Genomic DNA, 27,792 nt, shown 5'->3' with positions numbered 1-27,792 from the left:
TTGATATGTATTGTTTGAAATGACTTTGTGTTCATTATTCTATAAAATGTTTGTTAAATCTGAACACAAACCTCCACTCATTGTCTCATCTCGTCTTGTCATGGTGACTGACAGCAGCTCCTTGCAGAGAAATGTAGTGAATGAAGACACGGAGACATGAGACTGATTTTGTTATTTTAATCTGACATATATTCATGACTCTGTTATTTACAGTGTAAGATCCAGAAAAAAAACAAATAGTGGCAAAGCTCAGTTAGCAAAATTGTTTTTGTACAGTGATAGTTTGATTTTCATCAATATCATGTACAGGATGTTCGGTTAGAGGACCATCATTCTGAGTGAGAATGTAAAGAGGTCTGTTTCCTGACTTTTCCTCCCTTAAGGTAAGAGGCACCCCCCACCCCACCCACACACACACTGTGTTCTCCTTCATTTTCCAAATATGTTACAGTCATAACAGCATCATAAATTCCTCTTTAAAAAATGTCAAATATAGATTCACCATCAGTCCATGAGCAAGTGCCTCTAATAAATACTCTGCATTAATTCAGCGTGAGGGAGTTTACTCCTCTGGATGCTGCTGCTGCCGCTGCTGCTGCATCTTTGGCTGAGAGAAGAGAGGATAGGAGTAGAAAGGAGAGGAGAGGAGTAGAAAGGAGGGGAGACAACATGGTGAGTCTTAAACACTGACAGAGAACTGATAAAAAAATTGTTACAGACTGAACTCTGTTCAAACTGAAGCCTCAGTTAAGACGGCACCTCAAACTCTGACAACACTGACCTTTCAAATTCGAAAGGATATTTGGCAATTTAGTTGGGTCATTTTGGACCGAAACGTGACCGCGGTGACCGAAGGTCCGTTTCCACGACAGCCATTTTGGATTTTGGCCTCTAAAAATGTTTCCCCGCCATTTAAAAAAATACTCCCCGGCTAAATTTGTTATTTAGCCCTCCTAGATGACAAATCCATTGAGAAACGGACCTTCGCTCACCGCAGTCACGTTTCGGTCCAAACTAATTGCTTTTGGTACTCAACAGTGCCAATTTTCAGTACTTTTGTGTGTGTATGAGGTATTAAATATGAATTTGCTACTTATAGACAGAGCGGAGGCCTCATAACTTGAGTGCAGAAGCACAGCGGAGTATGATGTTTGTCAATTGACGTGGGGGAGTTAACAACCAAAAAACAGTTTTTCTAACTTAATATCACTTAAACAGATGGTAAATGGCTGCCATGTTTGTGTAATAGCAGTGAGTGGATCATCAAGTGGACAGATATTGGGTGGATAGTCGTTTTTAGAGGAGAAATCCTGCGTGTACCCAGAGAGGAATTTAAACACACAACTGTCACACTGTGCTCATGACTGCATTATACATACACTTACCGACTGTGACATACAAGGACATAAACATATGCCAATAAATCAGAAACCCTGCCAAACCAAAGAGAGCACACAGGCTGCTGAGTCTGGGACCCGGTTCACTATAAAACAACCAGAAACGATGTCCAGAGAACTGCACCAAATCAGAATATAAATGGTTGAGTATTTCAGGGTTAGTAGACTGGTTAACCATTTCATTTTATTCCCTAGTTTTACTTTGATCCTAAAATCTGTTTCTGTTTATCACAATTTATAGCTTTACTTACTATGTCCTCTCTATATTGGGTCCATTTTTGGTCATAACCTCGGCCCCAAACCAACTTTTTCACTAAATAAGCAAAGTCTAATCTGTATTTCTAATGTCAGCAGTTAATATTATTTATTTGCAGTCAAACCCGGTTAACTGAAGTTGAATAAAGAGGACACATTTAATTACACACCAGCGGTGGTCGCTGGTGTTTCAGCATAAAGTGTGACCCTGTTAACTGGTGACCACCGGCTGTTAATCACAAATACCTTCGGCTGAGAGTCACCACTTAGTATGGTTGCTATTAACTCCAAAACACTGGTTGCTCTGTTACCCTCCAAACTTTACAGACGTTTCTTCTGTTGCATGGTACTGTTTCTGACAACTGACCGCAGAACAACCGTCGTTTTGATGCTGCTAACAGGTTGGATTTAGCGTGTAAAAAGATAACTTGTCTGAATGAATGGAGCTAAACACTGCTTCTGTGCTCAAAATGTGTGCACATCTATATGATGACATGGACTGATAATCCCTCTATAGAATCTTAGAGTTTTTCAATGTAACATACATTTAGTTGTATGTAGTTTGCAATTTCACTGTACTTGTTACAATGACAAATAAATTTCTATTCTACTTTATTCTTATTTCTCAATATATAACCTTGCAATGCTGTTGTCTATCTCCAGCACGGGAAATCACCTACTCTTCCACTCCCTCACAGCCACAAGGATGGTTTAGATACCTAAACATGGTACCATTTGATTTTACATGAATTGGTACGTGGTCCTACGGAGAGAATTTGGTTGGTTTCTATAAAAGTACCTAATTCGGTACCCATCCCTAGACCTAACTGAGTACTCCTTTAAGGTGGAAACAGGAAAAGAAGTGCCAGAAATCATCACGTCAGAGCATGAACACATCACAGAAATCCCAGGCTGCAGAGTTATAATCTGGATTAGAGTAATGTAATAACAGCTTTGTTGTACGCTGTCCTCACCTTTCTTCTCCTCCTCTTTCTTCTTTGCTGCCTCTTCTCTCTGTTTCCTGATGATGGCGAGACGAGCCAGGTCAGCTTTGGCCTGATCTGTCTTCCCTGCTAAGTGCATCTTCATGTAGCGCTCCTTCGCTTTCTGCTTCTCAATCTCCTCTCTGTTCCATGGGAAGTATATTATTGATTATGGTGTGTTGTTGAGCAGTTTTCAATTTCACTACACTGAACATGCTGAGTTGTAAACATGTAAACATGTAAATATTATACTCTGACTTCTCTGTCGCTACAGCACAGAGGAGCTGGGTGTCACTGCTCCACACTGCTCCAATAGTTATTAAAACATGGATAACAAGTATGACATGGATTTAAAGTGAGAAAAATAAGTTTAGTTTCCAGTTAATACTTTAAATTCAGACACCAACACACCTCTCCCTCCTAGATAACTGCTTGGGCTCATCCACCTCGATCTGTGTCACCTTCTTGGACTTCTGAGCCACTCTGTTTGGGTTTTCAATTTCAATCAGGCCCTCCACACCTGCTCTCCTCCTCTGCAGACAGAACAAAGCAGAGCAGGGAAATACATAAGTGAAAGCAACCTAGCAGGCAGCCAGGTTCATGAGAGAAAACTCCAAGCACTGATAACAAGCACTTCATCAGGGTGACTGTGAATGCTGCAAACTGACAAACACTTCATCCTTACAAAGGAGTTTTCATCGTCGCTGTCCTCTGATCCAGACCCAGGGGGCCTGTCGTCTGTCACATCGTTCCGAGCTGCTCCAGCCTCGTCCTGCTCCTGCTCCTGCTGGGACGAAGACATGAGAACATGAGGACCAAACACAGAGAACCATGAAACCAAAGTCCCTGACAGGACCCAGGCTGTTTCCTCTAGCTACAGCTGAGTAACCATCAATTCAACCATCACTGTCTGCTGCAGGGTCTTAGGGTCTGAGGGTCTGACTCCACCAACCCTAACAGAGCTAAAACCACATCTGTGTCCTTCACAAGATAAACACACCCCCTAAAACCCAGACCCTTGTGTACCTCTGAAGCTGTGCTGTGACCCCCTGAGACCTTGACTCATGTACATCTATGAAGCTCTGCTGTGACCCTCTGAGACCTGGACTCATGTAGACCTATAAAGATGTGCTGTAACTCTCTGAGACCTGAACTCATGTGGACCTATAAAGATGTGCTGTAACTCTGAGATCTAGGCTCCTGTTGATCTTTAATCTGCTCTCTGACAGGTGAGTCTGTTCTGGCTGACAGGTGAGTCTGGATGACATTATGTGATCCCCATGGCTGACATGTGTACCTGCAGTGAAAAAATAAAGACTGATGAGGTGAATTAAGGTAGACAGACCTTATTTCTCTCTTTCTCCTCCTTCATCTGAGCATCAATCTCCTCAGGGCTGGTGTAGGTCCGCACACGACCCTTGTGTCCACCTTTCCTACCTGAGGAGGTGAGAATCAACATGATATCACGTTGAAGGAACAACTAACAGACAGGTGGAGAAGCAGCTGACAGAAAGACAGTTAAGGAACAGCTGACCTACAGGTGAAGAAAAAGGTGACAGAAAGACAGATAAGGGCCAGCTAACAGACAGGTGGAGTAGCAGTAACAGGCAGACGCTTGAAGGAACAGCTAACACACAGGTGGAGAAACAGTTGACAGAAAGATGGTTGATGGAGCAGCTGAAAGGTGGAGGAACAGCTGCCAGACAGGACAGGTGGGAAAACATCTAACAGACAGGGGAACAAACAGCTAACAAATGGGGGTGGACAACAAACATAAAGTTGAAGAAAAAGCTGACAGACAGCTGGAGGAACAGCTGACAGAAAGGGGGGACAACAATCATACAGTTGTAGAAAAAGCTAACAGACGTGGAAGAACAGCTAACAGAGGGGACGGAACAGCTTACAGACAGGTGTAGGAAAAGCTTACCCACAGATGGAGGAACAGCTAACAGACAGGTGGAGAAACAACAGACACACAGGTGGAGGAACAGCTAGCAGGCAGACAGGTGGAGGGGATGAACAGCTTACAGATAGACAAGTAGAGGAACAGCTGACAGACAGGTGGAGGAACAGCCAACAGAGAGACAGTTAGACAGACAGACAGGTGTTGACAGAGACAGCCGCTCTATTAACATGATAATCGATGTTTATACGTTTCAAAAGGTGTGCACCTTAAACTGTGTATGCGCTCGGGTCTACAGGCGTCAGAGGGTTGTTTGGAGGCTAACAACGGGTTAACGCGCGCGCGCACACACACAAACACAAACACACACACACACACACACACACACACACACACACACACACACACACACACACACACACACACACACATAAAGAGTGAGACAGACAGGCAGACAGACAGGCAGGCAGACAGAAAAAGGGGGAGAACAGATAACACTGGATGGAGAAGCTGTGACGGTCACTCCTACCTCCTCTGGGCATGTTATTAGCTGAAGCCTCTGTTATTAGCGACCTGACGATCAATGATGTCATAAAACAGGGAAGTTACAACAGCACGAGCTCACAGCTGACTCCACTCCTCACAGCAGGCTGAGTAACACAATCTTGACGAGAGGTCAGACACATGCCTGATTACAAATCAACACAACACGGACCTCTTGTATTTTTTTTATCATAGTGTCTGCAGCTGTAGGATATAGAGCTCTCACATATTCATGACATACTGATCACTTCCGACCAGGGACGAGTGATAGGACATGCTGCAAACTGCACTGTGTTACTTTCCTAAAGGCATTGTGCTGGTATGCGAAAGTGATGCAATGAGTCAGGAACGACAGAAAAACAAACTTCACCACGAATTTATCTCATCAGAATTGTTTTCAATGAACTGAAGAAACCTTTAACAGTTAGATATTTATTGTAAGACAGAGCCACCCCCCACCCCCTCATTTTTAAAACTGCTCATCCAAACCATCTATCCATTCAGCTCCAAGCCCCTGCTAAAACTTTTGGAATTAGCCTTACATTTGTGGCTGTTTTTTGGTTTATGTGCATTTTTGTCTGTGTTCTTTGTTTAGTAGTAATCTTTGATATAACGCTCTATAAATGGTTTATTATTATTATTATTATTATTATTATTATTATTATTGTTGTTGTTGTTGTTGTTGTTATCATTATAAGTAGTAGCTTAACTATTTTTATTAAGTTTTAAGTTAGAGGTTCAAATAAAGTTTTTTAAGTATGTTTATTTATGGTTGTGACGTCATGCAGGAGCCAGAAAGAGAAATGGACCCCAGGATGACGTCAAACTCTCGCGCCGAAACGGAGTGTTCACTAAAAGTAGCACAACACCTCCGTCTGTTGATCTGGAAACACCTTTTATCTCCTTTCAGAGAAACATGCCTAAAGTAAAGAGGAGCCGTAAACCCCCTCCTGATGGCTGGGAGCTCATCGAGCCCACTCTGGACGAGCTGGACCAGAAAATGAGAGAAGGTGAGCCTGCTAAATATCTTCCTGAGGCCGCTAAGAGGAGAGCTCCGTCCCTCTGTTTACACCACGGACTGTATGGTTCACACACGTTACCCGTTTTATTCCACTTTCCTCACATGGAAACTGCAATGATTTCATGCCACGTTGTCCAAAGGTAATGGTTACTGGTTCAATGGTGATTTAGTTTTAAACAAAAAAAAAAAACGGAAGTCAGCTGGTGCAAAAGTTGCAGTCCATAATCTAAATTTAATATTTCTGACTCACCTGATTTTTACGGAGCTTCACAAGTTTCAAAAAGTGGTACTAATCTTTCTCATGTGCACTTTGTAGAAGACATTAGCTTTTGGGGACTTCAGGTACTACTTATTATCTTCTTTAATAGTCTCCCTAATCCCGTGATCTGGCCCTTACCTGGGGCAGATGCTCCTCTTAGACCGTGCAGCAGCTGAAGCGGGTTTTAAGCTTTCCTCACTGAAACCTTGTCTGTGTCTGTGTCTTAGCTGAAACAGAGCCTCATGAGGGGAAGAGGAAGGTGGAGTCTCTATGGCCCATTTTTAGGCTGCATCATCAGAGGAGTCGGTACATCTTTGACCTTTTCTACAAGAGGAAAGCCATCAGCAGAGGTAGAGAAAGAGAAGGAGAGCTGTCCAAGATGATCTTGGTGGATCATATTGTCTACTAACTGATTAAAAGGAGAAATGTCTGAGAGTTCAGCCTTTTAAGCTTTATTTACAAAGTCGGACCATCATGTTCGTTTTGTGTGTGTGTGTGTGTGTGTGTGTGTGTGTGTGTCTGTCTGTCTGTCTGTCTGTCTGTCTGTCTGTCTGTCTGTCTGTTTCTTCACAGAGCTGTATGAGTACTGTATAAAAGAGGGATATGCAGACAAGAATCTGATTGCAAAGTGGAAGAAGCAGGGCTATGAAAACCTGTGCTGCCTGCGCTGCATCCAAACAAGAGACACAAACTTTGGAACCAACTGTATCTGCAGAGTCCCCAAGAGCAAACTGGAAGTTGTAAGTTTGAAAATGTTCCTTGTCTCTCCCTAAACTCTGTATCTCTCCTCCTGGTCTGAACCCTGCTGTGTGTTCCCTCTCCACAGGGGAGGATCATTGAGTGCACCCACTGTGGATGCAGAGGATGTTCTGGCTAGGAGCAGTTTTTCTGTTTTTAGGTCTCTGTATCTCTGAAGACCTCACAGCAGCATCGTCTTATCCCAGCAGCTGATCATCTTCATCATCCCCACCCTGAGTTGACTTTTTTGAGAGGATGTACAGAGGATGAAACTAAGATACAGTGGAATTTGGGGGGGGGGGGTTATTTCTTCTTTTTTGTGTTTTTTATTTCCTTGGCCCAGCAGCTCTGAGGCCTGTGGAGCTGGTGCTGCACACCGTGAAGATTTTAAACTTGTGTATTCATTTCATCATAAACAAAGGGCTGACAGAGAGGGAGGGGTCAGGACAGAGTTGTCATTGTTTGAATCTGTAGACTTGGTTTTCAATGTTGCTTTCTCATTTAATTTTGAATAAAACATCTGAAACACTTTCTCCCTCTATGTGTCTGATTTTAAAAAACTTAATCTCTTTACTCATGTTAAACACATTTCACATATTTAACACATTAGAAGCATAAAAACTGTCAATAGCAGCAGATTGTTTGATAACCTCTAAAAGTTCAACATGCAAAAGACCATTTTCCTGATATTCCTGAAGTTACACATCTCATTATTTCTTTAGCAACATGTCTGTCTTTTAAAAAAAAAAAACTCTATCTCTCTCTCTGAGTCCAGAGGCCTATATCATGAAGCAGAGGCCTATATCACGAAGCAGGATTAGTGTCTTAGCAAGATAACTTCAGGGTTAACTCTTGATTACCGATAGCACGAAGCCAGTTCCTATTTTATCAGAGTAGATCACCATGGTGACCTACTCCGAACGGTTATCTTGCTCTGGAGCAGGATAAGTTGGAGGTTGAATCTGATCCTATAAAAAGCCCCTCCCACTGGCCAATCGGCTTCTGAGAAACAATGGCCTACCCTTTTCTCCCAAACCCAGTGGACAGAGGTGCACAAGTTGTAAGAAGAGCTTTACGAAGAGAAAGGGTGTTTAAAGATCGATCAGATCCACTCGATCAAAGCGACGATTCGCTGTATGAGAGGTATAGGTTCTGACGGTACGGAGTACTCTACCTCTGTTAAATATTAGAGCCGTACATTGCCCGTGCAACCTGCAGGAGCAGTGCACTGACTGTCCCACAGACATTGTGCATCACCCTGCGATTTTTTGCCACGGGCAGCTACATGTACTCTGTCTGGGATGCGGAGCGGCTGAGCAAGTTTACGGCATCCCGCGTTGTGCATCAAGGCTGCTGCCGTCACGCAAATTAGGGACGAATTCATAGCGTTCCCAGGATGAATGAGAAGGAAGTTGCACCAGTTACCTGTGATAGGTAGCTGATTCTGAACAAAAGATGAAGGAATTCTAGCGCAGATTTTGTCAATGAAATGTACACACAGCAGTACATATCACCACTTTTTTGAGAGCATTATAGGGGGAGCTGAGCTTCCCTTGCAGTCTTAGAGCAATCGCCACTGCTTGAAACAGACTTATCAGACGTGATGATGTTCTTGTATTTGTTTTTTATCTGCTCCCATGTTCTTCTGACTCCAGAAGGAGAATGACATGATAATTAGAATACACGCAAGTCATTTGCACAGTAGCTTATATTATTTTATGAGATTTAGAAGTGCGATCACTATCATACTGAGCCACTGATGAGTAACTTAGGCATTTACACAGTCCGCTATGCGTTGCCATGCATTTTGCCTGCGGTTGCCCGCTGCTACTGTGTTCCCCCTTACCGAGTTACTGCTTCTCTCCTCCTTGTATTGCTGCATTATCAGCCGCTGCTCTTCAGCGGTGAATTACGGAGCTTTCTTAATCACTGTAGTAACTCACCGGAGAATAATCACTGGGCAACACGGGAGGAGTTTATTTTACTTCACTCGGTAAGTACAACATATGAAACCCACGGTCATTTCTTCTTCAAGGCTCAGAACAACAACTCTGTCTTCTAATGTAAACCCCGTGGTCATCAGCACCCTCTGCTGGACAACCATTGGGACACTCATTTCCACATTACTACATCCCTCCCCCCTTAAGCAGATTCCATCATTCACAATAAACAGACTTTTTTTTTTTTTCCAACATTCAACATTCAATGCTCTCAACAGTTCTCCCTTATGCTAACTGAAAGTCTTTAAGGTAACTAGGTAACTTAACCTCCCTTTTAGACTGTCTCCTCACTGAACTTGCTTCAGTCCCCGTCCCTCTGTCTGTCTCAGGTTTTTTTACAGCTTCAGCAGCTGCTGGCTCTTCCAGCTTGCCATCACAGAGCACAACGTCCTCCACATCCAGCCACGTCTCTCCCTTTGTTTCCATCTGACCTGGCTGAGTTGTGTCCATCTGCTGTCTCTCTGTGTTTTTTACTGGTGTTTGTTGATGAACCAGAATCTGATCCACATGTCTCCTGACCACTCTCCCATCACCAAGCATCACTTTATATGACACCGATCCTGTCACAGAGTCTATGATCCCTTGGATCCACTTGGGTCCTAGACTGAAGTTGCGTGTCAGTACTGAGTCCCCCACTGTGAACCAGCGCCCCTTTGCTTTGATGTCATGATCTTTGGACAGTCTTTCTTGTTTGTTTCGCACTCTCCTGTTAAGATCTGAGTGGATTAAATCCAGAGTACAGCGCAGCTTCCTTCCTAGAAGCAGCTCTGCTGGTGACAAGCCTGTCGTAGTCTGGGGTGTCACTCTGTAGCTAAATAACACTCTGGCTACTTTTACAGACAGTGGGCCTTCTGGACAGTTTTTCATCATCCTTTTAAATGTCTGTACCGCTCTCTCTGCTAACCCGTTGCTGGAGGCGTGATAGGGAGCAGAGGTCACATGGCGAATCCCATTTTTACTGAGGAAGTCCTCAAACTCTGTGCTGACAAAACATGTGCCGTTATCAGACACCAACAATTCAGGCAATCCATGGTTGCTGAAACTGGTACGTAAGCACTCGATTGTTGTGGCTGATGTTGCAGAGGTCACCGGATACACATCCATCCATTTTGAATGAGCATCTACCAGCACAAAAAACATCTTGCCCATAAATGGTCCCGCATAATCCACATGAATACGGCTCCAGGGTTTGTCAGGCCAGTCCCAGGGGTGTAAAGGAGCTGGCGCCGGAACATTTCTGTGCTCTTGACATGTTGGGCAAGCCTTTACAGTATCCTCCACCTCTTTATCCAGCTTTGGCCACCAGACATAACTCCTAGCCAATGCTTTCATTCTGGACACTCCTGGGTGGCACTGATGAAGCTGTCTCAGCACATTTTCTTGGCCTGGCGAAGCCAGGCCAAGAAAATAACACACACCCATTCTGGATGCTGAGTTCCTCCTTTCTCACTGTGTATGGTGCAAATTCACTGTCTTTTAGTTCTGACAATCTGCCTCTGTGCACCATTTCTCGCACCTGCGAGAGTACAGGATCTTTATCTGTCCATGCTCTCACTTGATCAGCCGTCACCAGTGTGATGTCAGAATTTTCCAACATTAGAACCTTCTCCTCTGGCCTCTCGATGTCAGGGTTTACTGGTAGAGGTAAGCGGCTCAGAGTGTCTGCGTTGCTGTGATACTTTCCCTCTTTATACACTATTGTGTATTCATAGGCCCTTAAAGTGACAGCCCAACGTTGGATTCTTGGAGATGCCATTTGTGGTACTGCTCGCATTTCGCTGAAGAGTGACAATAAGGGCTTGTGATCTGTCACTATGACGAACTTACGTCCATAAATGTACTTGTGGAAGCGTTTGATCCCAAACATCACTGCTAGCCCTTCTTTGTCCAGTTGTGAGTAGTTTTTCTCTGCTGAATTGAGAGTCCGTGATGTGAAGCCTATCGGCCTTTCTGTTCCATCAGGCATGCAATGTGACAGCACGGCACCAACTCCATATGGTGATGCGTCACATGAAAGCACAATGCCCTTCTCTGGATCATAATGTACAAGTACATTAGCTGACTGCATCCTCTCTTTTGATCTTTCAAATGCAGCCCTTTGTGCCTCACCCCACTGCCACTTTGTGTCTTTTTGAAGCAGTTTGTGCAATGGAGCAAGAACCGTTGACAGACTTGGCAAGAACTTGTTGTAGTAGTTTAACAGTCCAAGATATGCCTTCAGCTCTGTCACATTTGAAGGTGTAGGTGCCTCCTGGATCGCTTGCACCTTCTCATGAACTGGGTGTAGTCCAGTTGAATCCACTTTGTGACCTAGAAACGTCACTTCTTCACTCATGAATGAGCACTTGGTTCTCTTGAGTCTGAGACCGGCATCCTTTAGCCACTGCAGCACTTTTGTGAGAGTCTGAAGATGCTCTTGGTCTCCTTTTCCTGTCAGCAGGATGTCATCCAAGAACACAGCAACATGAGGGATCCCCTGTAGCAGTCCTTCCATAGTCCGCTGAAAGATTGCTGGGCTGGATGACACTCCAAAAGGTAGGACTTTGTATGTGAACAAACCTTTATGTGTGTTAATTGTCACATATTTTTTTGCTTCCTCATCCAAAGGAATTTGGTGATAAGCATGGCTGAGATCCAGCTTTGTGAATTTCTGTCCTCCAGACAGACTGGCAAACAAGTCCTCAATTTTTGGAATTGGGTATTGCTCCTGTTTTGATACTTGGTTTACAGTCAGCTTGTAATCTCCACACAGTCTGGCTGAATCATTTGGCTTAAGGACGGGCACCACTGGTGCTGCCCACTCTGCATATTTCACAGGCTCGATGATGTCCTGGGCTAAGAGACGGTCAAGCTCTGCCTCCACTCTTCCTCTCATAGCATATGGAACAGGCCTGGCTTTGAAAAACCTGGGGGTTGCATCCTTATCCACATATATCTTAGCTGGGGGCCCGTTGAATCTCCCGAGCTCCTCTTTGAATACCTCCTCATATTCCCCAAGCACCCCCTCAAGGGTCTCTTCTCTGATGTGGTAGACTCGGGGTTCTGGTCTCCACTGTAAGCCTAGCTTTTTAATCCAGCCTCTGCCGACTAGACTAGGGCCTGATCCGGTCACCACCACCACTGGGAGTTTTTTCGTTGTGTTTTTACTCTGCACTTTGACCATGGCTGCCCCCAAAACCTTCACCTGATGCCCTGTGTATGTTCTTAGCCTGACTCTGCATGGATGTAAAGCTGGTACCACTTTTCCCCATAAAGTTTTGCACACAGAATGGTTAACAGTTGTTACCCCACATCCTGAGTCTACTTCAAACTGCACCACAGTGTCATTAACTGTCAGTGTTTCAACAAAGGGCTCCTCTGCAGGTATATCCAACACATCCAATTTGTACAATGTGAACATGACCTCATCTGTATCTGTCTCATCATCCCCCTGGCTAACATAATTAGCACCCTGAGGTTGCCCTTGCTTCTTGCTTTGCTGTACTCCTCCCCACTTGCCTTTAGCTGCACCCGCTGGACATTTGGACCGGCACATTTTTTGTATATGACCTGTTTTGCCACACTTATGACAGGTTTCACTCACAAACTTGCAGTCCCCAGCTCCGTGCTTTTCACTGCCACACCTATAGCAAGTCTTGCTCTGGTTCTTACTGAAGCCTTGCTTCGCCGACAATTTGTGCACAGTTTGAGAGGTCCTCACGTGTGTGGGCGCTGGTTCCTGTGACTGCAAGTCTTTGACGTCTTTGCTGGCCGTCTCGATAGCCTGCGCCAGCTTCAAAGCTCTGTCGAAGGTCAGATCCGGCTCTGACAAGAGCCGCCGCTGTATGCGGTTGTCTCCGATCCCACAGACCAGTCTGTCACGAAGCATTTCCGATAACTTGTCTCCATAGTTGCAATCTTGCGCTAATTTTCTCAGCACAGCGACATATGCCATGACTGACTCTCCAGGCCTCCTGGCTCTTGAGTTAAACTTGTAGCGCTGCACAATCTCGCTGGGTTTGGGGTTGAAATGGTCCTTTAATAGCCTTACCAGCTCATCAAACGTCTTTTCCCCCGGCTTCGCGGGGCTGACGAGATTCCTCATGAGACTGTAAGTCTGACTGCCGACAGAACTGAGCAATATAGCCTTCCGTCGATCCTCATCTGTTATCGCATTAGCTTCAAAAAAATGGTGGAGCACCTCACAATATTCCTCCCAAGTTTGGTTTCGGCTGTCAAAAGGAGCGGTGCTTCCTACCAGAGCCGCTGCCATCTTCTTCTCAGGCTGCCGTTCTCTGATACCGTCACTTAGCTTCGTCTCGCTAATGTGCTAACTGCCAGCGTTCCCACTCATGCATTCGTGCATTCCACCTCTTCCAAGGCACTCTGAAGACTCTTTATCCTCGTCGCCAATTATGTAGTAACTCACCGGAGAATAATCACTGGGCAACACGGGAGGAGTTTATTTTACTTCACTCGGTAAGTACAACATATGAAACCCACGGTCATTTCTTCTTCAAGGCTCAGAACAACAACTCTGTCTTCTAATGTAAACCCCGTGGTCATCAGCACCCTCTGCTGGACAACCATTGTGACACTCATTTCCACATTACTACATCCACTCATGATTGTGATTGGTCAGCTGCCTCTGAGCCCTCTCTTTTACGTGCGCGTTCACGGCTCTTGATGAGACAATCCTGGGTTAGGTTACCTTGTTGTTAATTGCGTCGTGCTATCAATTATCCTGATTGCCATTGTTACTGTTGCTCAATCCTGGATAGATGTGAGTTACCGCCGATAAATTGACCGCGCTTCGTGCTATAGGCCTCAGGAAACACAGGTTCGAGAGCATCTATAGTAAATGTTGACAGTCTGAAGCCTGATAACACAAGAGGACTGTCTTAGATAATACAGCAGACTGTCAGAAACACTATACCCGCTGTTTCATTCACATATATCATTATGAACATTTGTTTGAATTTATTATATTTGGAGTATTGTAAAAGTCCTCATTTGTCCTTCTTATATTGATTTCAATAAACGTTTTTACTTCTATTACTAGTGATTAATTAATTCAGTTCGGAATTGCAACCAAACGTTCCGGGTTATAAATCTTTTTGACATTTATTCATCGTGAACACAATAAACACATTCAGGCCGACACATGATGCTTAATGTTAGAAAAGCAACAGTACTCACATCGTTTCCGTCCCTTCTCCATCGTAAGTTTCCGTAAACTTTCGGCAGGAGCCGTGTTTCTTTACGTCAGGTGCTGTAAGGCATTATGGGGCGTTTTCTTCCCCTTTCCTTTTGAAAAGAATGGCCCGGTGTTTCCTAAGCTAAAGGAGATATTAAAGGAAGCAACGACCCTCTTTTCCTTAACTTTTGGGGCCTTTTCAAACCGCCCCCTACACACTCTCCGTACCCACTACCCCTCCGTTTGCGCGTTCTCGCGGAGGGTCCGCCACATTAAAGGCCATCCCAAACCGATCCGCGGGGAGGGGTAGTGGGCAACAAAACCCTCCACAAGCGAGTCTTCACGGATGCCGACTCGCTGAACACGTGCAGCGCTAGATTGCGCCCGGTGTCAGCCAAGGAGGAAGCTACTTACAGATCTAAGTTCCACGCATATGTGCCTGCACAAACACTGTTAAACTAACACAAATATTAAATGATTGTTATGCAGATGTTCACAACTTTAGATGTACATATCATTGATTAAGGCCTGCCTTGCATTTGTTCAGACAGTTCGTGTTTATTTTAGTGTTTAATATTTACAAAAAAACAATAGAATTCATTCAAGCAAGAGTGAAACATGAAAAACTCTTCAATAAAAAAAGAAATGCAGCCAAAGAAACGTGGGAGTAAGTTTCTTTTGTATTTTCTACGTTATAATTTCTTTTTTTTTCTTTGTATATCTGTTTCTGCCTGAGATTGAGTAAAGTTTCTGTCCCAAAGCTGTATTCATACCCTACACCCTGATGAAGTGAACTTCATTCAGCTGCGAGTGTGACTCCGTCTCGGAGTGCACTCCGTCATGGAGGTGGAGTGTGTAGGAGGCGGTTTGAAAAAGGCCCTTGGAGAATTCGAACAGCACTTATCATGGCTGATGCTTAAATACTTCCGGGTCATTTCTCCAGTTAGGAAGGTTCCTTATCAAAAATGGACAATTCGGATGCACCCACACAGTGTATTTGTTTTATTCTGATTCCAGCTGGCAGCACTTTGTTCCAGGACCTCAGAAAAGGAGTTGTCATCATCGCCTTGGTTACCTCTAACTCAGGTGTTCACTGAGTGAGGACATGAAATGATCAGATGAATATAAGCTACTGTACAGACAGCATAATGACATTCACAACGTGCTTTATTCAGACCACAGGCAACGGCGCCCCCTCATGGTGATGTACAAAAAGTGTTATGGCAACTGATTGAGGACACTGATTGAGCTCACGGTGTATGGCTTCAGATACATTCATCTTTTTTCATCAAATACAATAAAACATCAACGCCCTGTCAGGACAGAGAGCAGAGACTTGATCAAAGAAAGCACAGGTGGCAAGAAAAGTAAAACACAAACTTGACTCAGAGAACATAGTTTCGATGAGAGGGGCTGTTAAAAGTTTTCTAATTTGTAACAGAAAGGACAGCAGCCTCACCTTGCACAAAAAAAGTCTGACCATGCAGTCACAGTTACCATCCATGATACGGAGTCCAAACTCTGAGGCCATCTCAGCCTCAACGTCAGATTAAAACCACTTCAATCCTACCAAGAGTCTTGGACTGCAGAAAACCTCCTGCTGTTCAAACTGCAGAGCTTTTACAGTCTGAGACTTTAAGAGGAAAGTTTGTTATTTAGAGCATTAAATTGTGTCACCACGAGGAAATAACCTGGAATGAAGTCCTCAGGGAATAAAACCACACAAGACTCAGTAAATGAAGCCTGAAACTAAAAGTCCTGCTAAAGGAGGCACAAATAGTTTGAAGGTACAAGATCCTTGTCACACCTTATGATCATTAATCGGAAACTTCCCTCCTTGTAAATCATAAACTGACAGCAGGTCACAGCCTCAGAGAGAAAACAGGATTATAATCCAGATGATCAAACAAATACAGAGGAGTGGACCTTTGTTTGTGTTTACATAAAAAGAAGGTCACAGAAATAAATAAATTAAAGGTTATTGTTTGGCTTTGATGGCACAAGAAGTATGTTCTTTTCAGTAATAATATCAACACAAACACATTTTCATGCCTCAGAAACTTCCTCAAAGAACGTTTGACTCCATAGCCCCCAAACATGACCACCAGAAAGATCCACAGAGACACAAAGGACTCATGCTGACACCACAGCTCTCACACGACCAAGACGACAATACACAAGGTTACAACAGCTTCAGAGCTGCTGTCAGGTACACCTGAAACAGGTACATCTACAACAGTCAGACCTCCACCAGGTACACCTGAAACAGGTGTACCTGAAACAGAGAAACCTGAAACAGGTACACCTGATGGCTCTCTGAGGACAGACCAGGTGCAAGATGAAATTACTAAAAACATGCATCATCCAAATTCACACAACAAATACACTTCCTCATCTTCATTAACTACAGACCACACAAAGACTGGATCATGGGCCTGGATCATGGCTTGGATCAGCCCCTGGAAATGTTTTATTGTGAAGGTCGATCTTACCAGTCTGAATTCACTGTCCAGTGAATCTGAAAAACCAGCTTCCTCACAGCTGAGATTAACCTGGACCTGGAAAGGTCACATGCTGTCTGTTCAACTCTCAGCCTATCAGGTGCCTGGGTGTGTGTGTGTGAAGTCAGATCTTGTAGAAAACACTGCTGGTGTAGTTAAAACTGAAACAGGATGCAGCTGCACTGCCCCCAGTGGTGGGCTGCAGGTACTGCTGTGTGATAAGCTGGCTGAGGTAGAGCAGGATCAGGCTGTCCTCTTCGCTGAGCCCCAGTTGCTCCTGCAGGAAGCAGAGGCGGCGGCCCTCAACCACCTCAGGCCCCTCTGTGGAGCTGACGGGCAGGTGGAGGTGATGGGTGAAGGTGAACAGGAAAGCCTTGGCTGCCAGGCGACAGAGTGTGCTTTGTAGGTGGAGGAAGTAGGTGGAGCCCCGGCGGATGTAGGTGCGGTGGGTGGCAATGTTAGCGAGGAGTTGACCACAGTACGGTGGGCAGCGTAAAGTCTTCTGGTCGGCATCCAGGATGGAGATGTAGCGGCTGTAACGGGAAAGCGAATACAGCATGCTAGATCCCACCGGGGACGCCACCCTGAGGGTGACACAGAGTGTTAGTCCACAACAGTGCCACCAGGAGGCAGCAATACATTAATCATTAACATATTAACACACAGAGACACAGCATCACTTTCCTTAAACCTCTGCTCCACAGAGAAATGCTAAGCAGGAGCAGAGACAGGACACCCCCTGCTTAGCACCACCTGGAACAGAAACTTTAACCGCTGGGGGGGGCTCTGAGCTGAGTCACAGAGGAATACACCCACAAATCAGCAGAGCCTCTCTGTGAGTCACTGACATCCTCCATCAGCTTCATTAACCAGAGAGACCGCAGGTCAAAGGTCAGAGTTTAACCTCTAGAGCAAGTGTGACGTACCTCTGCAGGCCAATCAGCTTCCATCTCTGCAGGTCAGTCAGGGTGAAGGGACAGGACAGCCAGGCCTGGACCCTCTCTCCACATCTCCCAGGACCCGGCACAAAGAGAGCCAGAGCCGCCACCAGACGCCTGACCCTCCCCTCATCAGCCCCAAGCACCACCACGGTCCTCCCACTCAGCAGACACCACAGAGCCTGCATGGCGAAGGGGTACTGGCGCACGAACCTCAGTGCCCCTTGACCAGCCTTCTTCCTCTGACGCAGCGTCACCAACCGGCCGTATCCCAGGGGAGAGGCGGCACGCTCAGAGCCCGTAGATGCACTCATAGTGCAGTCCGACCCCTCCTCCAGTGATGTACGGGAACTAGTGTCCCCCAGAGCCCCTACAGGCAGCTCCAGACCAGCTGCTGGACTCTCTGAGTATGGGGAACCCACCACGTACTCATCCTGCAGCGGGAGAACAGCCTGAGGCTCCCGATTGACCACAAGGACGTCACAGGCTAGCGGGTCTGAGCTATGGTCCAGACGGGATGCCAGCTCAGGGGCAGAAACCTCGTATAGAAAGCCCTCCTGGGACATACAGCATGCAGTGTCCAGAGGAACCAACAGGTCGGTCTGGATCTCACAGGTCCCGTCAGCTCCTCCTTTAGACCCGCTCTCTCTGTCTCCTCCTAGCTGTGATGTCACCTCCAGCAGGGACACAAGGGTCTGAGCCCCCCCACCGCCCCCCTCGTCCTCCCCAGCAGTCGTCTCCATCTCTTCACTGTTGCTCTCCCTCTCCAGGTCAGGGTCAAGGGTCAGGTCAGAGTCTGGGTCAGTAGCTTCTGGAGTCTTTTCGGTCAGACTTGCTCTGGTCTCTTCTGAGCTCTCCTGGGTCTCCAGAGTCTGGTCTGAAGGGGAGGACTCCAGACAGTCCTCTACCATCCCAAGCTCCCCCTCTTGCATCTGGCTGGTCTCAGAGGCTGGGTCTAAAAGGTCTGTAGGCGCCATAGAGTCCAGCTCAAGTAGATCTGGTCCAAGCAGTATGGAAGGGGGATTTAGGAAGGTACAGTTCTCCACTACATGATTGACAGCACAGAATGCTCTCAGAGATCCCCAGTCGCTGTCCCCATCCTCCCTCAGGTCCTCCTCAAACAGGAAGTTAGTGACCTGCTGTTTCCTGCGCAGGGCCTGGTCCAGGTGCCGTGTGTGCAGATAGCAGAGGTCCCCCCTGAAGCTGCGCTCCGTGTCCTTTAGCAGTCCAACTGTGGCCTGGTAGAAGGTCTCGTCACACAGCTCCTGTAGTGTCTTCAGACGCTTGTCAAAACACTTGGCAGACTTGGCTTTGATAAGCTGCGGCGTGTAGGATGGCCTGCGCTTCACGCTGTCATCCTCCTCCCTGTCCTCTTCTTCCTCACCTCTGATGTCATCTGTCATGGTGTTGTAGGTGACAGGGTTTGCGAGCTGGGCGTACTTCTCCAGCAGCTCCTCACAATCGCTCAGACATTCACTCAGACACTTCTGGCAGGTGACTGCGTGCGGGTCTCTGCGTGGGCGCTGGTGGTATGAGCTGATCTGTCTTAACAAGTCTCGATGTTCGTAGATGCTTTTCTCCACATTGGCCAGCTCGTTAGCCTTCTCAACAGCGTGGGCAGAGTACATGGTCTGAGGCCCCGCCTCCCTCTGCAGACCCTCCTCTTTCTGCAGCACAGAGTGAGTGTACCTAAAGAACAGTCAATAAGTTAGAGGAAGCCATTTTAAAGTGATGGTGTGATGAGTTGAACCACATTTTAAATTTGCTGTATTTTAAAAACTGCAGAAATGGCCCTTTAAAGCTGTTTTCACATGGACTGACCCTCTGCACACTGCACATGTGAAGGTGACCAATGGTGAGGGTGATCAATGGTGAAGGTGACCAATAAAAGTGAAGGAGAATCAACAGAAAGGGAGTAAAGTGATAATAAACACTGTAAACTCAGAGCTGCTCTCTCTCTCTCTCTGTCCCTCTCTAGCTGTCTGTCTCTGACAGCTGACCCTAAGGTTCATGTGGCCTCAATTTTTTTAAGTTGTTTTTTTTTTAGCTTTTATGCCTTTAATTGGATAGGAGAGAGGACAGTGGATAGCGGAGGAAACAGGGCCAGAGGGGGGAGTGACATGCAGGAAAGAGGCCACAGGTTGGATTCCAACTCAGGCCACCTGCATGACGGAGAACCTCATTGAGCGCAACCTTAAATCACTTGGCCATCTGAGCTCCCGTCTGAGCTCCCATGTGGCCTCCATGCTTGATCTTGTCAATATGCCCTCTATAAAATCAGGAGGATCAGACCCTGTACAGACCCTTGTGATTTTGCGCATCGACTACTGCAACCCCCTCCTGACAAGGCCACCTCTGCATGTACATTTGAACCTCTGCTGATGACATAGACTGCAGCAGCATGTCTGGTCTTTAACCAGCCCAAAACAATACATGTCACCCTGCTGTAAATCTCTCTTCACTGACTTCCAGTGGCAGCTTGTTGAATCAAATTCAAAGCTCTTCTTCTGGCTTGCAAAACATTGACAAGAATGGCTTCTGCCTACCTGGGGTCCCTCTTTCAAGTCTTTACTCCTTCTGGCCCACTACGCTCTGCTTGTGAAAGACGCCTGGTGCTCCCAGCCCCACATGGTTCTAAATCTCGAGCCAGGCTATTGAATTACCTAACTATAAAATCTGCAGAGTCCCCTTCTACTTTTGGAGATGTCTGGAAGAACACTTAGGCCTTAACCTGAGCCTTCTCCTTTTTTTCCTCAGGGCTAAAATGATTAAAAAAGTCTAGGACCCAGCTCTCAGTCCGTTTCTGTCTCTGTCTCTTTCATTGTCTGTCTATCTGTCTCTGTCTGTCTTTCTGTCTCTCTCTTCCTGTCTCTCACTGTCTTTCACTCTCTCACTAGCTACAAGCACTTCAGACCTCATTTTTGTCTCTAAATAACTTGAAATAAGACACGTTTCTCAACTTGTCAGCTGAATGTGGCTCAAGTGAACTAAGAAAAATTTCATAAAAATAAGAGATTTCAGTTTTTGTAGTGTGGATCCAGACTGGACTCTAAAAGCCGAGTCAGTTCAGGTTACAACACTGGTCTGTTGAAAGGTTATAAGCATGATCTTTGGGTCATTTCTCAGAAAGCAGGGATATTTCTGACTGCCAGTTTCTTTTTTATTTTGTGCTGTTTAATGAATTTTCTGCAGGGTAACTGTCAATCTGAGTCCTGGTTAGTCTCTGAGGATCTGAACGATGAGTCCTCATGAGGACAGCTCAGGATGTGGCAGAAGACACATTGAAGACAGGGTCTGGAGCTGCTCTGAGGTCTGATCTAGGCTGAGCTTGGAGCTCATTACAGCTTTAAAGAGATGATGTGTGAAAGGTCTTACTCCAGGTCTTTCAGCTTTCTCTGCAGCTCCTTGGCGAAGGCTCTCCTGTTCCCCGCCTTCAGACACTCAGAGGCCTGGGAGAAACGCAGGGACAGCTCCTGAAACTGTAGCATAATCTTCCTCTCATCAGCTGACACGTACGCCATACAGAAGGGTCGCACGAAGCCCCTGGCCTCCAGGTCATACAGCGTGAGGTGATGGACATAGGCAAATGCCCCCTCCTTAGAGTCACCTAGCACCACCCTGGAGTCCTCCACAAAGCTGAGCCGGGGGTATCCAGTGCCCAGTGGATGCCCCACGAAAGAGGCCTGATAGTCCACCGACATGATGCGCAGGGAGAAATAGTTGAGGTCGAAGGTGCCACGGACTTTAGGGTCATCGGGGATGGTGAGGAGGGGCTGAGGACCCACCTGCTCTGAGAACTCTGAGATGAGGATGAAGTCCTTGGTGAACTTGGCGTACGAGGTCTTGGCCCAGGGGTTGAAGTCTGCCAGCGGATGGAGGGGGACAGAAAACTCCTCAGGGATACCCCAGGGGTCTGGACTGGTGTGGCCGTACTCATCCTCTTTAGTGAAAGCCACCAGGTCAGGTGAGCCTATCATAGTGTTACAGGTGAACACGGCATAAGCAGCAGGATGCAGAGTCCCACAAAGTCCAGCAGGGTGATGATGGGCTCAGTGATGATCGGAGAATCGCCTGGATCTTCCTCTACAGACACACAGAGAGCGTCTCTGCTAACAAAGGCAGCTGAGGCTCCGGGCTGGGATCACTCCATCAGGCTGCAGAGAGGAGCGCAGAGCCTTACACAAACCTTCCTCTCTTCATCCTCATCCTCTTTTTTGCCGGACAAACTCTGTCCATCGTCACCGATCCAAAAGCACGCCGAACGTGGACAGACACACGGAGAGCACACTGAGCTACAGCTGATTTTCACATCCACACACAGTCGCCATGTTTACCCAGCTGGTTGTGCTCCTGTCAGGTGACCCAGACCCCGCCCACCAGAAGAAACCGAAGGGAAACAAAAACGCCACGATCACTTCAGAATAAAAGTCATTATTCACTAGATCTTCCAAAAAGGAACCATATGGGTCAGAAACTCGGGGAAACTCGGAGGGTTCCTTTTAGTGAGGAATTTATCACAACTTTTGATCTTTTTACACGTCTTTCTTTGCTGAAGAATGTATTTGTATACTTTAAATGCGCACGTTAATGAAATCAGATTAAGATTTTCTCCAAAAATTAAAAGAAAATGTTAAAAAAAAACTCAGTCAAGTCTGAAAAAAAAGAACCCTGCAATTCGATGATTTAAGTCAAATTTATGAAATATATCTATGTACAATGATGGATGAAAAAATTGTACATCGTTTGTAAACTGTTATTTTCCAGCAGGTTGGTTTAAAAGCCTGGAGAGAGAGAGAGTGGCGACAACTGCAGTTCAAAACGCTGGCCGATCACGTGGTCCATGTAGCCTCAAAAAATAACACCTGTTGTTGGTTGGCGGGCAATACAAAAATGTTAGAAAACCAAGGATTACCAGTAAAGAACATCTATATATATATATATATATATATATATATATATATATATATATATATATATATATATATATATATATATATATATATATATATATATATATGTGTGTGTGTGTGTGTGTGTGTGTGTGTGTGTGTGTGTGTGTGTGTGTTTATATGTTTATCTTAATTGCCTTGAACTCTGCTAAGTTTACTTAACATATCTTCATAAACCGCAATAAAATTGTAGTTTTTCTGTAGTTTTTTTTAAAAGATGAGTTAAGCAGACTGACAAATTAGTGATTTCCCATTTGACTAATACACAATAAATCTGACACTATAACAATAACTGCTCCAATATATTATTAATGCAAATGAATTAAGATTCTATCACTGTTTCTTACCTCTTATCCCTTTTAAATTGCTTTGACATGTTCTCTCTCTTCTAAACCTGTGCATTTGTTGTCTGTGATAAACTGATATTTCCCCTTTTTTTTCCCAAACTTTCAGACTTGAGTGAGGCACACTAACAGGTGACAACCAATTATTTGTCAGAGAACTACAAATTACGTTTGGGCTCACAACAGCATACTGATAAATATGTTCTAATATTCTAATTCATTGCAAACAAATTGAGGTCTATCAATATCTAACTACTCCTACTTATCCCAAACTTACTCTGAGGTATGCATAGTAACTCACACAACTGTTTTTTTTTCCAATGAACTGAAGACCACAATGAATCCCTTAAAAACTTTATTGACAGAAGTCAAACAGATCAGCACGACAAGCTGTTTTGTGTCATTTCCACTACGATGTCCTTGGTACAGTCTTCACCATGGTGTACTGCACTGCATGGGGTTGCTCCAGCCACTCAGAGAAAGGCGTCTGCATGTATGGCTCTCCCAAAGATAGGGACAGAAGACAGACATGGGTGACTCAAGTTGGAAGGAGCAATTTAGCTGTGACAGACAAAGATCTTAACAACAAAAAATAAGTGAGGTAATCACATTCAAACAATGCATTTGCACGTTGACACATTTTCAAATACCAGACCACAAAGAAATTTGAAATTTATAGCATATAATGTACTATCTAAATCCCACTAATGGAATCATGTCAAGAATAGAGCTTGTTACATGACACACATGTAACATATGTGCAAACAAAATATAACTATGCAGATAAACTTGGTTTGTTTAGGTTCTGCTCTCTTCCAATCCACAAAAACAGCTGTTAACAGCAGCAATCACAACCCCTACACATTAATTTTGCTACTATAAAGCGACAGGGCTGGATTAACTTATAGTTACAGAGCAGTATTTACAGTTATCCGCCTGTTGCACGGGTTTTTATAGTTATCCAGTGTGCCTGCCTAAACTTTTATCTTTTAACATTCCCTAAATCCTATAATCTAGACATGGAAAATACGCTCACGTAATCAATTATTCGTTTCAATTTAATTCCAATGTCCGGTATGAAAATGTCATTACTTAAACGTTTTACCTGGAACCAAAGTTATAATAGTTAACTAAAACGAAACTAAAAAGGAAAACTAAAATTTAAAATACATTGCAGTTAACTCAAACTAATAAAAACTAGAAAAGAAAACAAAAACGATAAGTAAACTAAAACTGTATCTTGTGTTCACAAAACTAACTGAAACTAACCAAAATTAAAGACAAAAAGGGCTCTAATTTCGTGGCACAGCACAGGGGGCGCAAGCCTGGCGCAGCCTGCGCAGTGCTAATTTCGTGCGGCGCACCGCCATGCACTGCCAATTTGGTAGACAGTCTGCGCAGAGATGGGTGTGACGGCGCGCCAGGGGGAATTGACGGCGCACCAGGGGGAGGTGTCAGCAGATTCATGTTGGCGCAGTGACAGTTTCGTGCCAAAAAAGTGCGCTGAAAGCTCGCCAGCTCCAACCTGGTCTATCCACGGTGCAAGGCGGAGCGCACCCCACGCAGCTGTAATTTGGTGACAGGAGCACATGTGCACACATGTCAACAAAGCCTCAGAGGCAGGTTTCCAGAGTGTCAGGCACATTTTAATGCAATAAACAATCACAGCGATCGCTATTTAATGTAACCGTCTGAACCAGCATATACATTTATATCTATATTAACTGTCCCGTCACATCTGATGTCAGATTAAAGCCGATTGTCATAATGGAAAGCTAACCTGACGGCAGCTGGAAGTTTGATGCACATCTTACAATTAAACAATAAACAGCCTTAACATCTTATACTGAGTATATAGCTGGTTCTCTCATGTCATTTAATTCTAAGAAAAAGGGGGAGAGAAAAGACGAAGAAAAAAGAGACAAAATAAATGTATGTCACTCAGGATTTATCTGTGATTTCCCATATTTCTCTGTTTTAGTCTTTATTTTTAACGTGATCTAAAATGACGGAGTACATTGTTGTAAGGAGGATGAGGTGGAGACACCGGGAGAGTATACAGTGTATCACCAAAGGTTCTGCTTGGAGATGACAAACCAGGAGTGCAGGTGGATAAAAGTATTCTGAATGGATAAGCCAGCTGTGTAACTGTCTCTTCATTTTGTACCCCTATTAATGACAAAGGAACAGATTAAATCTGTCCTGGGAGCTGGCCCACACGGTGACGTGTGTCGTGTCCTCCGATGCGCCCCGCTGTCCATTGACCTGCTGCAGGCACAGCAGCTCTGACCGTCTCCGCTACCAGCACTCTCCGCGGTGCTGGAGATCAGTCAGACCAATCAGACGCTGCGCCTCGGCCGCAGGGCATTTAAAGGCGAGGAGAGGCACTCATTTGATTGGTGAAAACAGCGCTGGGCTGTGTTAAACCCACTCACGGCTTTTCTCCTCCCTCTCTGCCATTTGCGCGGAGGGAGGCGTGGGTGCGCAGCTCTGCGCCTGGTCTGCGCCTCTCTTGGCACTGCAGGAAACTTGCAAAGTGCGCCGGTCACGTCCTGTGCGCACGGCGAAGGCCGGCGTAGGGCAGGTGCGCCTGCGCCTGAGCCTGGTCTACGAAATTAGAGCCCAAAATGTCCTTCGTTATCGTTTCTGACAATATTAATAGCCTGTAGAATTTAAATTAATCCGACACATTTTCCCAACCAATTTTACGACAGTTTTCGGCAGTTGTCAGCGCCGTACGGCACCATCACAGCGATGTACAGGGACGTGCTTGTTTACTGCACTGACTGGCTATGCTCTGTGCTGCAACAAAACGTAAAGGGGCTATGAATCAGAGCATCTGTAATAGTTTAATTTCATGTGAGTCTGACTTTATTGTTACAGAGTCCAAGTTTCTAATTATTAAAGCTCATATTAAATTGTTTTATATAATTTATGTTTTTATTATTTTTATTTAATTCATCTTAACATTATTTTATATAATTTATGTTTATATTTTTATATTAAGTTTATATAATTTTTTTGTGTTTAAGGCAGCAGCCAACAGTTCAGTATCAGCGTTGACTGAGCAGTGAGCACTATGTTGAACTGGAAAATAAACTGTATTACAAAATATTTACTCTGACCTTTTTGAATCCCGCACCTGGTTAATAAGGCATGAAACACTTAAAACTAAACTAAAACTAAACTAAAACTAAGCATTGTTGCAAAAATTAAAACTAAATAAAAACTAGAATGCCCGCTCTAAAACTAATTAAAACCAAACTGTAATGGAAAAAAAATGTCAAAACTAACTAAAACTAAACTATAATGACAAATCCAAAACTATTTGAACCTTGCCTGGAACAAGTGTTGCTCCGTACATACTCTCCATTGAAATACATTGAGCGGCAGTTAGCTTGCGCTAACTTCCGGGAAGCAAGATTTTTTTTCCCTAGGATGAAATCGGGGAAATCCACACCCCAAACCCATGTCATTCGTTCCTGCAGCATCTCTTCTTCTTCTTTGTAATCCTGCTGATTTGATATCAAGTGCATTACATGCACCATTGGTCTCCGAGGGAAATGAGGTCTTCGCAGGTAGTTTACATTTACCTATCAGAATGATATATAAAATCAGAACAAGAAGAAACGCGCAGATTTTGAATATTTTCCTGTTGCAATGGCTATCTTTTGTCTGCATTGCAAACAGCCAGGAGGCGAAGACTCGAAAAGTCCGCCTTTGGAGGTCAGAAATTATGTTAAAGTAAAATACTCCGCACTTAAATTATGTTCAATAACAGCATCATCTGTAGGCTATTTTGCATCTTGTAGAAATGCGCGCCTACCTTCCAAAGCTAATGCGGTTTTCCTTGAAAACGTTTTGGCTACATATGGTTCTGACTGATGGAGTGTTGGTGGTCCAACTTCAAGGGAGCCATGTAGTATCCTATTAACTGAAGATCTATGCATTATTATCTAGTTATGCAATTTTGGTAAGAAGTTATGGGGGTGATAATCGTGATGATGAAGTGTACATATTGATAATAAAACTGGGCCTGTTTGTAGAACACTTTTAATGAGATGAAATGCAGCTCAAAGTGCTTCAGAGTTGAACAACAACAAAAAAAAAGTTAACCAAGCTGATTTTTTTAATGAAAAGTAAAAGCATCAAACTAAAAAAGCATCAAAGATTCATAACATTTAAAATTTCACACTACTATAGAATTACCACATGTTAAATTTCAATTCAAGAACTAGACACTTTCGAAACAGCGTGGTGGAAGCGGCGATGTAATTGCAGTGAAAATTTAAAGACCATTAGAGCATTCGAGGTAGAAGCCTGTGGAAGTGAGAGACTTTGCAGGAACCAACCTAGTTAAACCCTTTTGGGATTCTTTTCAAAATTAGACAAACTACAATGATCCAATTGAATCCAATTACATGGAGATTAACATACAAAAACATACTGATTGGTTTAGTGGAGGACAAGAAAGCACAGTTTGGGAATAATAATTTAATCATCTTGGCTAAGTTTTTCTTACACAAATGTCGCTTTTTAAAAGTTGCTCGAATATTTTATGCATTTCAAAATGAGATCAATATAAATAAAAAATGTATGGAATGTTGTAATACTCAAAAAGCCCAATGTCTATATGAGTACCTTTGTACTTTAATTCCTGATTGACCGCTTGTGTTTTATTTATTTATTTTTCTTTCTTTTTTTTATGTGTTTTTTATGTAAGTCATCTTTTTGTTATTATTGTGACTGCTCTGTCTTTTTCTTGTTATAAGACTGTTTTCACTT

At 44.4% G+C, this 27,792-nt stretch overlaps 3 protein-coding genes across 4 annotated transcripts; 1 reads left to right on the top strand and 2 right to left on the bottom strand.

The window, feature by feature from the left end:
• Nucleotides 1-214: 214 nt before the first annotated feature.
• Nucleotides 215-5,222, bottom strand: pdap1b (pdgfa associated protein 1b). 2 transcript variants are annotated; one of them, XM_074696658.1, is made up of 6 exons: nucleotides 5,068-5,222; nucleotides 3,981-4,072; nucleotides 3,321-3,422; nucleotides 3,047-3,168; nucleotides 2,627-2,778; nucleotides 215-607 (listed from the first exon to the last, which is right to left on the bottom strand). In XM_074696658.1, the coding sequence occupies exons 1-6, from the start codon at nucleotides 5,129-5,131 to the stop codon at nucleotides 543-545; spliced, it is 597 nt and encodes a 198-aa protein (XP_074552759.1). In that variant the 5' UTR covers nucleotides 5,132-5,222; the 3' UTR covers nucleotides 215-542. The 2 variants fall into 2 exon arrangements, with proteins under 2 accessions (XP_074552759.1, XP_074552760.1); XM_074696659.1 differs by having other exon boundaries at nucleotides 3,321-3,419.
• A 664-nt stretch (nucleotides 5,223-5,886) lies between these two features.
• Nucleotides 5,887-7,625, top strand: bud31 (BUD31 homolog). The gene is made up of 4 exons (XM_074696960.1): nucleotides 5,887-6,091; nucleotides 6,589-6,711; nucleotides 6,935-7,101; nucleotides 7,188-7,625. The coding sequence occupies exons 1-4, from the start codon at nucleotides 5,998-6,000 to the stop codon at nucleotides 7,236-7,238; spliced, it is 435 nt and encodes a 144-aa protein (XP_074553061.1). The 5' UTR covers nucleotides 5,887-5,997; the 3' UTR covers nucleotides 7,239-7,625.
• A 7,361-nt stretch (nucleotides 7,626-14,986) lies between these two features.
• On the bottom strand, nucleotides 14,987-22,081 carry smcr8a (Smith-Magenis syndrome chromosome region, candidate 8a). Its single transcript, XM_074697153.1, has 3 exons — nucleotides 21,090-22,081; nucleotides 17,703-19,403; nucleotides 14,987-17,360 (listed from the first exon to the last, which is right to left on the bottom strand). Exons 1-3 carry the CDS (start codon nucleotides 21,689-21,691, stop codon nucleotides 16,901-16,903), a joined length of 2,763 nt encoding a protein of 920 aa, XP_074553254.1. The 5' UTR covers nucleotides 21,692-22,081; the 3' UTR covers nucleotides 14,987-16,900.
• Nucleotides 22,082-27,792: the final 5,711 nt, after the last annotated feature.

The sequence above is a fragment of the Halichoeres trimaculatus genome, unplaced genomic scaffold (assembly GCF_033239565.1).
Source record: "Halichoeres trimaculatus isolate MK-OKI-2021-1 unplaced genomic scaffold, fHalTri1.1 fHalTri1_scaffold_20, whole genome shotgun sequence".
Lineage (NCBI taxonomy): Eukaryota > Metazoa > Chordata > Actinopteri > Labriformes > Labridae > Halichoeres > Halichoeres trimaculatus.
Note: the sequence above shows the minus strand (reverse complement) of the source record. Positions and strands in the feature narration are given on the sequence as shown.